Source organism: Hyperoodon ampullatus, assembly GCF_949752795.1.
Source record: "Hyperoodon ampullatus genome assembly, chromosome: X".
NCBI classification, from domain to species: domain Eukaryota; kingdom Metazoa; phylum Chordata; class Mammalia; order Artiodactyla; family Ziphiidae; genus Hyperoodon; species Hyperoodon ampullatus.
Window position 1 is genome coordinate 92,562,666 of NC_136913.1, and position 14,587 is coordinate 92,577,252.

The 14,587-nt window shown below is 38.9% G+C and overlaps 1 protein-coding gene across 2 annotated transcripts in view; it reads left to right on the plus strand.

The window, feature by feature from the left end:
* The window catches only part of RNF128 (ring finger protein 128), a gene marked incomplete at both ends in the record, with an annotated part of 95,102 nt that overhangs the window by 59,478 nt on the left and 21,037 nt on the right, over positions 1-14,587 (plus strand). For both annotated transcript variants that reach the window (XM_079727421.1, XM_079727420.1), the window contains one exon: positions 3,820-4,067. In XM_079727421.1, coding sequence (XP_079583547.1) covers positions 3,820-4,067 — 248 coding nt within the window. The remainder of the gene's footprint in view (positions 1-3,819; positions 4,068-14,587) is intronic.

Here is a 14,587-nt window from a genome sequence, read left to right on the forward strand (position 1 = left end):
AACAAAAATGTCACTGAGCAACCAAACTAAATATCAGAGGGTGGTACTTGCACTGAAGCCCTCAAGCTGTCTCTGGGAGCCTGTTTTATTCTTTGTTTAGATCCAAGCTTGATTGACTTTTCAGAGCTGACAGTAGATTAGATGTATAAAATTAGAAAGAGGGGGGAGATGCTGCTAGAAGCAACAAGTGACAACCTCTCTGCCCCAAAGAAAATTACCCAAAGTGAGAACTCAGAAATGAGTCAGAGGGGCTTCTCTGGTGGTGTAGTGGTTGAGAATCCGCCTGCCAATGCAGGGGACATGGGTTTGAGCCCTGGTCCAGAAAGATCCCACATGTCGCAGAGCAACTAAGCCCCTGTGCCACAACTACTAAGCCTGAGCTCTAGAGCCTGCGTGCCACCAACTACTGAAGCCCACGCGCCTAGAGCCCATGCTCTGCAACAAGAGAAGCCCACGCGCTGCAACAAAGAGTAGCCTCTGCTCACTGCAACTAGAGAAAGCCCACGCACAGCAACGAAGACCCAACACAGCCAAAAAATAAATAAATAAAGTAAATAAATTTTAAAAAAAGAGTCAGACTGGATGATATCTAAGGTCCATTCCAGCTTTCCAAGCCTGTGACTTTGGTGAAAAATCATAACAGTTTGGGGACAAATAACTACTGTATTAAATAATGGCTTACAAAGATGATCCACTATCAATAGTAAATCATAATCAGTATATCCTAGTTAGGAAAATAGGGCTGTATGGATGACTTTTTAAAATGTCCGTTCAAAATTGTTGAAATTAAGTATTTGTGTAAAACTTTTTGTTACTTGGGAATTTAACTTATATGGAATACCTAATTCTCTGACAATACCAGATAAAGGAAGGCGTTACTGTAGTTAATTAAAAGACAGTCTCTGCCCTTAAAATGTTCTTTAGAGAGGGGGTAACAGAGGAGCAAAGAGGGAACATTTACATTCACACTTGGAACTCGGGAAAATAACACAGGAGGCAGCATTTGAGCTGGGACTTGAGTAACACATAGACAGGCAGAGAAGGAAGGTGGAGTGTCAGAGCAGATGTAGAGCATTTTAGGCTGAGAGAACAGAATGAGCAAAAGGAAAGTTATGAAGAGTCACATTAGCCAATCCCATGTGGCTGGATCTAAGTGTTCATGAGATGGGGGTGTAGTGGAGGTACATCAAACTGGAAAAGTTGGCTTGGGACCAGATCATGTAAGGCTTTAAATGCTAGGCCAAGAAGTCAGAAACTTAATGAGTAATAAGGAGCCACTAAAGACTTTTGAGTAGGGAAGAGGCATGATCCAACCAAGTGATGACAAATTTCAACCAGGAAGGCTGATGAAACTTTAAGGGAAGGGGGAAAATTGGAGTTAGAGTGACCGGTTAGGAGGTTACTGAAGTAGCTCAGGCAAGGAAATTATGAGGGCCTACATTACAGGGCAACAGGAATGGAACAGAGGATCTGATAATGGGAGATGCCAAGGAAGTATTATCTACATGACTGACTAGGTTAGCAGTGAGTATTCAAATGTGATTCTGAGGTTACTAAACCCGGTGACCAGAGGGTTGTGATGCCATTAAGTGTGATCGGGAACAGTGGAGGGGGAGCAGTTTTTAAATAGTTGCAAGGGTGTAAGGAGGAGGAGATATATAATAATGCTTAGAAATAGGTCTTTTATATGATTAGAAAGCTAATTCAATAGATTGGACTACATATAGCATATATGAATATGAATTGGGGCGATTGAGGCACAGCATTGTTCCTTATGTGTAGACAATGTATATTTCTTGACTATCCTTGTTTTTTAATCTCCACTTGACCACAATGGTCAGTATGTTCCTGAGCATCCAGCCCTGCCACCCACCTCATATCTTCTAAAAGAATGAAAACTTACTTCTGTTAGTCAAAAACATTTAGAAGGATACATCTGTGATTTAAAAAGAAATCTTTAAAATTATCATATATTCCAAAACCTCATTTTTAGAATGATCTATGCTTTCAAAGATTATTCAGGTTACAATATCAGAAATGAACGCTAGGTTATATAATTAATCAAAACTTTATAACCAGAAATTTTCCTGATAGATGGCTTGTAGAGAAAAGCCAAATAGTGACAAAAGAGAATCGAAATAATTTCTGTGCTTTTAGTGCCAAAGCTAGAAATGTAAAGCCCCCAAATAAAGAGAAAAATGAGCCTCTCTCTTGCAAAATAGCCAGTTCTTTAGGACTATTTGCATTATATACTGATAGAGGAAAGAGATGCAAAGAAGACATTTCAGCCTCCTTCACTTCCCATTGCTTCTGAGATTTTCCTCATGTAAATGGGAAGAGAGTGAGTCGTCAGTGTTACCAAACTGAGTAATGGCAAATGAATCAGCAAAGTTATATAAAAGGGTTTAACTAAATGGCTGTCATATGTAAAAATAATGTCTTTTGGAACTTTAAGGATCTCTAATAATACCCTATGAATATATTTTTTGAATTAGTAACTTCAAGTGAGAAGAGGATCTTGATCTTTCGTAGACTTTGGCCACTGGGGGCCATAAATTTAAGGGATTACTTGCATAATAATTCTGCTATATACATTGCCATTTAAGGTTTGTACTCTTGATTTGATCCATTGAAAATGTGAATGCTATTAACATTCAAAGAACTCTATTCTCTTCAAAGATTATTGGTCTCAGGTCATTTAAACTAGAAGGAATATAAACTGTGATAAGCATTGGAATGGTGAGAGTAATCTAACATTCACACACCACTGGGAAAGATAATATCTGTTCTTTATTTTTATCACAAGATTTATAAAGTCGGTAAAGTGGGAGATGTTATAGAGATTTGGCCTTTAGACTAAGACTTATAGATGATTAGACTAAGTAATAAGTTTAGTCTGATTTCAGACTTGACTTTAGTTGCAGTTGAATAGAAACACATTTCTATCAATTTTACATGTTATATTCATTGCTAACCTGATTAGGTCCATGCAAAACCTTAGAGCATCTTGGACAAATTTTATTTTATTTATTTAATTAATTAATTAATTTTTTTTGCGGTACATGGGCCTCTCACTGTTGTGGCCTCTCCCGTTGCGGAGCACAGGCTCCAGACGCACAGGCCCAGCAGCCATGGCTCACGGGCCCAGCCGCTCCGCAGCAGGTGGGATCTTCCCGGACCGGGGCACGAACCTATATCTCCTGCATCGGCAGGTGGACTCTCAACCACTGCACCACCAGGGAAGCCCCAAATTTTATATTGCTCTTGAGGACATAGAAAAATGGCACATGGACATATATATAGGTTGTCCATTGGGCTTGTAATCATTATTTGTCTCAAATTACTAATCCTGATATGTAGATCCTTATACATTTTAGTAGCAAGCTCATGAGATAGTCTATCACTTCATAAATTGGGAAACATATAGTTAAATTGTTTTGTCTTTCTCAAATCTCAGATTCTCTAGGAGAATTCCATACCATCCAGGTGACTACTTCTCTTTAAGAAAGCCTTCATGTAAGAGGCAAATTGAGTCCCAAACCCAATACTTTTGAATTATAGGTGGCAAACCTGAGGGGAGGAGAGGTATTTGTTATATATCATAGCTTCCTTACTAAACTATGAGTTCCTTAAGGTCAGTAACCAAGTCTCAGCATGTTTATATTCCCTATAACTTACATATGCATATGTGCCCAATAAATGTTAATTGAATGAATGTCCTTCCTTTTTCTCATTGAGTGTCATTTAAAATCATTTTAGCTGGATTTTTATACTAAGAATGCTTTACCAAACTAAAACTGAATTCCTTTTCTTTTACAGGTGCAGGAGACATTGTTGCAATCATGATTGGCAATCTGAAAGGCACAAAAATTCTACAGTCTATTCAAAGAGGCATACAAGTAACAATGGTCATTGAAGTAGGGAAAAAACATGGCCCTTGGGTGAATCACTATTCAATTTTCTTCGTTTCTGTGTCCTTTTTTATTATTACGGCAGCAACTGTGGGCTATTTTATCTTTTATTCTGCTCGAAGATTACGGAATGCGAGAGCTCAAAGCAGGAAGCAGGTTTGTAATGGCCCTTTCTTCCAATTTAATAATATTTTACTGTTCTAATTGTAGATTCAGTGTCATGCATTTTAATATTCTTCACTTGCTGGACAATGATCCATGCATATGTTTTGTGAAAACTGGTAGTTTTTAAAAGTGTGTCACCTTCTATCCTCTGAAATCTCTTATTTTCTGAAATTTGTCTATGGCCTTAATCCTGCCTGGTTAAGTCTTCTAATACCTCATTAGGGAGCACAGCCAGCATTTAAGTATATATGGGTGTAAATACATATGTTCCTTTATACATTTTTTCTAAATTACAAAAGCATTTCATATGCAATATAGAAAATTTAGAAACTAGAAAGTACAAGAGAAAAAACCTTCACCCAAAACTGCATATAACAACAACAACAAAACTGTAGTCACCACCCAAAGGTAACCACTGTTATTTTACATGTAAGTGTGTGCCTGTATGTGTGTGCATTTGCATTTGAGGGCAGGGCTGGGAAGAGAGACTAGGCTGAATGTCATGAGTAGGCAAGTTTAAAGATCTAATTGTGCATCATATAGTACTAGGCTCCAAACAGAGTCACATATTCATAATCTCTCCCATATTTTAACAACTGTTGTATAAACAGGTACAAAGTACAGAAATAATAGAACAAAAATACCAAAGCATCATTGAACAGGGAAGAAATTCTGGTTATATGGCATTGATCCTACCACATTTAAAGTGCCCCTCATTCCTCTTATATCCTCACTTCTCTTCCATACCCAGCTTAACTTCCATGGCTACTCCCATCCATACGTCTTCAGTTTCCTTGGCCCTTCTCTCTCTTTGTTAACTTGCTGTCAAAACCCAACCCTGATTAAATCCTACTTCCCACCTACTCTATGCCAGTTCTTTGCTTAGCTGAAGTAGGAGAAAAACATTAGTATCTATACAGGCTAATCTCATTTTTAAATTTATGATCACAAACTCAGAGTGAGTTTGCTTACTGCTGCCCAACAATCATGCCATGTTTTCTTAGCCATTTCCTCTCCTTTCCTAGGTTACTAATCATACATATTCCTATTCCTTTCTCCTTAAACCTCCAACACGTCCTCCAGCTTTACTCTCAACTTGTATTTTGGATCTTATTCCACTGAGAAAATTGAAGTAATCAAGAGTACTTCCACAAGCTTCCACCTCATGTACCCATCTATCTACATCTGTTTCTATACCTGATATCCTCTGCCTTGTCTTCTGTTGCTGTAGACACCCAAACATGCTATTAATTGCTTCCATTTTCAGAAGAACTTCTCTTGACCCCAGGCCAGAAACCTTGGAGTAAATTCTTTATTCTTCTCTTTCTCTCACTTCCCGTGTAACCTCCATCAGCAAGTCCTGTTGTTTTCTACCTTCATTATATATCCAGAATCCGATTACTTCTCACCACTCCCATTGCTTCCACCCTGGTCCATGCCACCGTCATTTCTTAACCTCCTCTCCCTCTCTAGAATTCTCAACACAACAGCAGAGTGGTGTGCCACTTCTCCAGAATGATTAGTAGGGATTTAAGGCTTTCAGCTGATCATATAGTGGAGGCCAGATTGTATTTTGTATGTACTGAGAAGTTCCTCCAAAGGCAGTGAAATTCTGGCCACTTCATGCACTCTATCTCGAATAAGCAAAGATGAACCCAATTTATTTCAGAGTAGGGAAGCAGTGAGAATTTCTATATGGCAAGAAGGTTAATTAAATTTGGGAATAGATGAAAAATTGAAATCTTATTATAAAACCTTTGTAAAGATTTAGACACCAGCATGTGGTAATGAGTGATGACTATCTCAATGTTTAAAGTTAATTGACTTCTGTACTTCTCCTTAGAGAAGCAGCTTATCACATTGGTGGCAGGTTCAGCCCGTTACTAGCTGTGGTCAAAAGGATGTTTAAAATTCCTGTGCCAGGCCATTCAATAGTTTCACACTGTGTTAATATTTGGCATTTGTATATTGTACTGATTTTATCTCTGAAGTTGGAAAGAAATTGGTATCCAGTATGACGAACTATTCAAACGTTATAGTTACAATGACAAGAGTGTTTGGTTCAAAGTTTATAGTTACAGTGACAAGAGTGTTTGGTTTGTGCATGTTCATGGTGGGGTATGTATTTCTGTACTAAAAATGCTATATTAAATCTATTAATGTGGCATTAAACCCCATAAGCAAGTAATACAGTTTATAAAGAACTGTCTGGTGTTGCACAAGCTCCACTGGATATTTGACTCTGGTCTCATCACTCAAGTAATGTTCATAGTTTATAATATATCTTAAGAAAATCAACTTCTGTACACATGGTTAAGAATAGCATTAAAACTTCTCACCTCACCAGCACTGAACCAAGATGGCAGAGTAGAAGGACGTGCTCTCACTCCCTCTTGTGAGAACACCAGAATCACAACTAGCTGCTGGACAATCATTGACAGGAAGACACTGGAACTCACCAAAAAAGATACCCCACATCCAAAGACAAAGGAGAAGCCACAGTGAGACAGTAGGAGGGGCGTAGTCACAGTAAGATCAAATCCCATAACTGCTGGGTGGGTGACTCACAAACTGGAGAACACTTACACCACAGAAGTCCACCCACTGGAGTGAAGGTTCTGAGCCCCACGTCCGGCTTCCCAACCTGGGGTCCGGCAACAGGAGGAGGAATTCCTAGAGAATCAGACTTTGAAGGCTAGTGGGATTTGACTGCAGGACTTAGACAGGACTGGGGGAAACAGATACTCCACTCCTCCAGGGCACACACAGAGTAGTGTGTGTATCGGGAACCAGGGGAAGGAGCAGTGACCCCATAGGAGACTGAACCAGACCTACCTGCTAGTGTTGGAGGGTCTCCTGCAGAGGCGGGCAGTGGCTGTGGCTCACTGTGGGGACAAGGACACTGGCGGCAGAAGTTCTGGGAAGTACTCCTTGGTGTGAGCCCTCCCAGAGTCTGCCATTAGCCCCACCAAAGAGCCCAGGTTGGCTCCAGTGTTGGGTTGCCTCAGGCCAAACAACCAACAGGGAGGGAACCCAGCCCCACCCATCAGCAGTCAAGCGGATTAAAGTTTTACTGAGCTCTGCCCACCAGAGCAACACCCAGCTCTACCCACCACCAGTCCCTCCCATCAGGAAGCTTGCACAAGCCTCTTAGATAGCCTCATCCACCAGAGGGCACACAGCAGAAGGAAGAACTACAATCCTGCAGCCTGTGGAACAAAAACTACATTCACAGAAAGATAGACAAGATGAAAAGGCTGAGGGCTATCTACCAGATGAAGGAACAAGATAAAACCCCAGAAAAAAAAGTACATGAAGTGGAGATAGGCAACCTTCCAGAAAAAGAATTCAGAATAATGATAGTGAAGATGATCCAGGACCTTGGAAAAAGAATGGAGGCAAAGATCGAGAAGATGCAAGAAATGTTTAACAAAGACCTAGAAGAATTAAAGAACAAACAAACAGAGATGAACAATACAATAACTGAAATGAAAACTACACTAGAAGGAATCAATAGCAGAATAACTGAGGCAGAAGAACGGATAAGTGACCTGGAAGACAGAAGGGTGGAATTCACTGCTGCAGAACAGAATAAAGAAAAAAGAATGAAAATAAATGAAGACAGCCTAAGAGACCTCTGGGACAACATTAAACACAACAACATTCGCATTATAGGGGTCCCAGAAGAAGAAGAGAGAAAGGACCAGAGAAAATATTTGAAGAGATTATAGTTGAAAACGTCCCTAACATGGGAAAGGAAATAGCCACCCCAAGTCCAGGAAGCACAGCGAGTCACATACAGGATAAACCCAAGGAGAAACACGCCAAGACACATAGTGATCAAATTGGCAGAAATTAAAGACAAAGAAAAATTATTGAAAGCAGCAAGGGAAAAATGACAAATAACATACAAGGGAACTCCCATAAGGTTAACAGCTGATTTCTCAGCTGTTAACTGTACAAGCCAGAAGGGAGTGGCATGATATACTTGAAGTGATGAAAGGGAAGAACCTACAACCAAGATTACTCTACCCGGCAAGGATCTCATTCAGATTCGATGGAGAAATCGAAAGCTTTACAGACAAGCAAAAGCGAAGAGAATTCAGCACCACCAAACCAGCTCTACAACAAATGCTAAAGGAACTTCTCTAAGTGGGAAACACAAGAGAGGAAAAGGACCTACAAAAACAAACCCAAAACAATTAAGAAAATGGTCATAGGAACATACATTTCGATAATTACCTTAAACATGAATGGATTAAATGCTCCAACCAAAAGACACAGGCTTGCTGAATGGATACAAAAACAAGACCCATATATATATATATACTTCTAGAGTAATGGAAATAAAAGCAAAAATAAACAAATGGGACCTAATGAAACTTAAAAGCTTTTGCACAGCAAAGGAAACCATAAACAAGATGAAAAGACAGCCCTCAGAATGGGAGAAACTATTTGCAAACAAATCAATGGACAAAGGATTAATCTCCAAAATATATAAACAGTTCATGCAGCTCAATATTAAAAAAACAAACAATCCAATCCAAAAATGGGCAGAAGACCTAAATAGACATTTCTCCAAAGAAGACATACAGATGGCCAAGAAGCACATGAAAAGCTGCTCAACATCACTAATTATTAGAGAAATGCAAATCAAAACTACAATGAGGTATCACCTCACACCAGTTAGAATGGCCATCATCAGAAAATCTACAAACAACAAATGCTGGAGAGGGTGTGGAGAAAAGGGAACCCTCTTGCACTGTTGGTGGGAATGTAAATTGATACAGTCACTATGGAGAACAGTATGGAGATTCCTTAAAAAACTAAAAATAGAATTACCATATAATCCAGCAATCTCACTGCTGGGCATATACCCAGAGAAAACCATAATTCAAAAAGACACATGCACCACAATGTTCATTGCAGCACTATTTACAATAGCCAGGTCATGGAAGCAACCTAAATGCCCATCGACAGATAAATGGATAAAGAAGATGTGGTACATATATACAATGGGATATTACTCAGCCATAAAAAGAAATGAAATTGGGTCATTTGTAGAGACGTGGATGGATCTAGAGACTGTCATACAGGGTGAAGTACGTCAGAAAGAGAACAACAAATATCGTATATTAACGCGTATATGTGGAACCTAGAAAAAGGGTACAGATGAACCAGTTTGCAGGGCAGAAATTGAGACACAGATGTAGAGAACAAATGTATGGACACCAAGATGGGAAAGTGGTGGGGGGGTGGGTGTGTGTGTGATGAATTGGGCGATTGGGATTGACATGTATACATTGATATGTATAAAATTGATCACTAATAGGAACCTGCTGTATAAAAATATTAAATTTAAAAATTAAAAAACTTCTCACCTTTTAGAGAAGGCTTTTGAGAGGACATTTTTCACTCCTTAATGGGTTATATCTGTTTATCCTTTGGTGACTAAAGGATTAAATATATGACTGATAATCGCTTTTGCTTATATATACTTGAGAGTGCTGAAATGTCATTTACATGGTATTTAATTTTCCTGACTTCTTATTTTTAAAACAGAAAGCTTGATGCATATGATGGTTATAACTATCACTAAATATTTAACTGCATTATCCCCATTTTGCTGGTAAAAATAGTACTGAAACTGAGTAATGAAAATTTACCTTTGTTAAAATTCATTAGAATATTCAGGAATGTCTTCCCTCTGAACCATTATGACACATAGTAGATAATGTCAGGCAAACTGATAAATGTATAACCATAAATTTTGATGACCATAATGCCCAATTATAATGGACAGCATTTAGTGGTCGTATGCCTGACATTCCATAGTATGATGTGTCAGAACACACATCATCGCTGTTTTTGTGGATGGAAAGCTTTTAAGCAAGATGAAAAATATCAATGGGTTGTGAATGAAAATAACATATTAGGCATTATATGGTGGATTAATGTCTTCACTGGGAACAACCCTAACCTAAGACAATGAAGATTATGGAAAACCTTCTGGCATGCTCAAACTGAACTGAGTTTGGGAGTCACCATTATACACTTGACTCTGGCATGGGACACCCAGCATTTTTGGGATATAGTGCATGTACCTTAACCTTACTCAAGCAGTCAGTACTCAGTGGAAATAAGGTATGTGTTGGATTAAACATTGGCCAGTGAAACAAAACAGGGCTCTAGGTGAAAGAGAAGCTGGCCTTCATATAATGGAACAAGCTGAATTTACTTTTAATGAAAACGGTCTTTCAGAAGAAAAGAAGTTACTCTCTGAAATAGATTGGTAGGAATCATCTTCCAAGAGCAGAGAAAAGAATGGGAATCCACTTGGAAAGATGATAAAGACTTAGTAATATGGTCACACAGACCCAATACATAATGCTAGAGAATGTTAGCACTCAACACTTGGAAAGAGCGTATACTCTGACACAACAGGGTCTGTTAACTATTTTAGTCCAAATGGGGACCCAAGTAGTCATGGGGTAATGACCTTCCATTTTTACTTATGGAAGTTCAGGAAGAGCATCTTTTTTAAAAAAAAAATAAATTTATTTATTTATTTTGATTTTTGGCTGTGTTGGGTCTTCGTTTCTGTGCGAGGGCTTTCCCTTGCGGCAAGTTGCGGCAAGCGGGGACCACTCTTCATCGCGGTGTGTGGGCCTTTCACTGTCGCAGCCTCTCTTGTTGCGGGGCACAGGCTCCAGACGCGCAGGCTCAGTAGTTGTGGCTCACGGGCCCAGTCGCTCCACAGCATGTGGGATCCTCCCAGACCAAGGCTCAAACCCGTGTCCCCTGCATTGGCAGGCAGACTGTCAACCAGTGCACCACCAGGGAAGCCTCAGGAAGAGCATCTTTGAGACACATGCAGAGCCACAAACTTATGGAAATTTTCTGGGTGAAATTGTAACTTACATTGCTGATCTCTGACTCACCTCTGCCAAAGGATGGACCAAAATAAGATGAGTTATAGGAATAAGAATAATACTGAATGATACCCGTGTATTCCCCATGGGAGGAGACAGCCTAGCTGCATAACAGTCAATGGGAAAACTGTATAATAGTGTGAGTTGAGACAAATGATTGACTTTGTCCTCAGCTAACATGGAACCTAGAAATGACAGAATCATCACCACTGGTGGTAACACTTGTCCATAATAATATCTGGTATGTGGGCAAAGAACAATTTCTTCTAGGAAGATTTAATAAACACTTCTGTGATACATCCTGACTTCTTTTGTAACCAGATGAAACTGTATCATAACCACACCGTGATATGGTGTAATACTGGTATTGTTGGTAAGGTTCAACTGCCTTATATAAATACATCTTATGATAATGAAATGTATTGGGAAGCTGAACTAAAACCTCCCCAGGATGTGATACCAATGGAGAGTGACTGGCCTGAGGAAGAATTAGATATAGTTCATTACTTTAAATAGCTCTGTACAAGTTTATCCCAAAGTTCAAGTGGCCATAGATCAAGGGAGTAAAGAGATAATTAAGTTGGTACATCAATAGAAAGATGTTTTAAATGGTCTTATAGATTGGAATAATTATTTCTTTGAGTCTATTTTCATCCTTCATTGCCTTCTGCAAGTATTAGATATGGTTATGTTGTTCTTGCTTACCTTATGTATAAATGCTGTACTAATTGTAAAAGCCCAAAATGACTGTTTTGTTGTTAAAAAGACTATGATTGAGAGTGAGAGTAGATTGTAAGGAAAGAGACAGCACAGTAGATCTAGCTGCTTACTCCTTGCAAGTCTCCCAGGAAACCATGCTTGGCCTTTGGCCAACCCTGGGTTATGGCCGTCAAGATGGTTTTATTTTGTTTGTTTTGTTTTGTTTGCTTTTCTGTTTTCTTCCAGTTTTATTGAGATATAATTGACATATAGCACTGTATAAGTTTAAGGTGTACAACACAATGATTTGACTTACATACATCCTGAAATGATTAACACAGTAGGTTTAGGGAACATCCATCGTCTCGTGTAGATACACATTAAAGAAAGAGAAACAAATATTTTTTTCCCTTGTGATGAGAACTCCTAGGATTTACTCTCTTAATAACTTTCATTTATAATATATAGCAGTGTTAATTATACTTGTCATGTTGTACATTATATCCCTAGTACTTACTTATCTTATAATTGCAAGTTTGTAGCTTTTGACTACCTTCATCTAATTCCCCCTTCCCCCACCATCCGCCTCTGGTAGTCACAAATCTGATCTCTTTTTCTGTAAGTTTGTTTGTTTGGTTGGTTTTTGCCTGTGCCATACGGCATGTGGGATTTTAGTTCCCCGACCAGTGATCGAACCTGTGCCCCCTGCAGTGGAAGCATGGAGTCTTAACCATTGGACAGCCAGGGAAGTCCCAAGTTTGTTTGTTTTTGAAATATAATTGACCTACAATGCTATGTTAGTTCCTGGTATGTAACACAGTGATTCAATATTTCTGTGCATTTGAAAATGATCGCCATGATTGTCTAGTTGTCATTTGTTACCATAAAAAGATATTACATAATTATTGACCATATTCCACACACTGTGCATTTCATACTGGTGACTCATTTATTTTTTTAATTTTTTTTTCAATGTATGTATTTATTTATTTATTTTTATTAGTTTCTGCTTTATAACAAAGTGAATCAGTCATACATATACATCTGTTCCCACATCCCTTCCCTCATGCATCTCCCTCCCTCCCACCCTCCCCTTCCCACCCCTCCAGGCGGTCACAAAGCACCGAGCTGATCTCCCTGTGCTCTGCGGCTGCTTCCCTCTATCTATCTACCTTACGTTTGGTAGTGTATATATGTCCATGCCTCTCTTTCGCTTTGTCACAGCTTAGCCTTCCCCCTCCCCATATCCTCAAGTCCATTCTCAAGTAGGTCTGTGTCTTTATTCCCGTTTTACCCCTAGGTTCTTCATGACATTTCTTTTTAATTCTGTATATATGTGTTAGCATACGGTATTTGTCTTTCTCTTTCTGACTTACTTCACTCTGTATGACAGACTCTAGGTCTATCCACCTCATTACAAATAGCTCAGTTTCGTTTCTTTTTATGGCTGAGTAATATTCCATTGTATATATGTGCCACATCTTCTTTATCCATTCATCTGATGATGGACACTTAGGTTGTTTCCAGCTCCGGGCTATTGTAATTAAGACAGTGTGGTACTGGCATAAAAACAGAAAGATAGATCAGTGGATCAGGATAGAAAGCCCAGAGATAAACCCACGCACATATGGCCAACTTATCTTTGATAAAGGAGGCAGGAATGTACAGTGGAGAAAGGACAGCCTCTTCAATAAGTGGTGCTGGGAAAACTGGACAGGGACATGTAAAAGTTTGAGATTAGATCATTCCCTAACACCATACACAAAAATAAGCTCAAAATGGATTAAAGACTTAAATGTAAGGCCAGAAACTATCAAACTCTTAGAGGAAAACATAGGTAGAACACTCTATGACATAAATCACAGCAAGATCCTTTTGGACCCACCTCCTAGAGAAATGGAAATAAAAACAAAGATAAACAAATGGGACCTAATGAAACTTCAAAGCTTTTGCACAGCAAAGGAAACCATAAACAAGACCAAAAGACAACCCTCAGAATGGGAGAAAATATTTGCAAATGAAGCAACTGACTCATTTTGTAACTGAAATTTGTGCCTCTTTATCTCCCTGTATACAGTGGAATATTACTCAGCCATAAAAAAGAATGAAATCTTAACCATTTGTGACAACATGAATGGATCTAGAAGATATTATGCTAAGTGAAATAAGTCAGGCAGAGAAAGACAAATACTGTATGATTTCACTTATATGTGGAATCTAAAGAACAAAACAAATGAACAAACATAACCAAATAGAAACAGAGTCATAGATACAGAGAACAAACAGGTGGTTGCCAGAGGTGGGGGACAGTGGGGAGAGGAGAGAAATAGGTGAGGGAGATTAAAAGGTACAGACTTCCAGTTACAAAATAAATGAGTCAAAGTGTTCTTTATGTTAGTGATTGATGATTTTGTTATACACATCTGGAGCAACAATCAGGATAAATAATATGCACCTGGTTTTGTTGTTGGGGTCCTGAGTTTGGAGCAGCATGGCCAACTGCTAGCAGAATTATCTAGTGACCAGTCCCCCATCTGAGCCTCAGATCCTGAGACTCAAATTGGCTTCCTGGGCAGAGATATGTCACACATGTCCTTATAGTTTGATGCCAAAGAGATAGCACTCCTGTGTGGTCTCAGATGAGGAAGAACTTAGCTACATTAATATCTTAAAATTTGTCCTTGAACTTAAAGCATGACTAAAAAATATCTGAAGCATTTCTGGTTACATTAAATTTTCTCTACTGTCCTAGTATATGAAATTAACTGGAAGACTTACCAGGTGTCTTCATACTGCACCACTATCAATATATACATATTTGTAGTTGGTGCATTTGTATGTATCTATTCCTGCCTGAATTTGAGATTTAGAGCCCTTTAC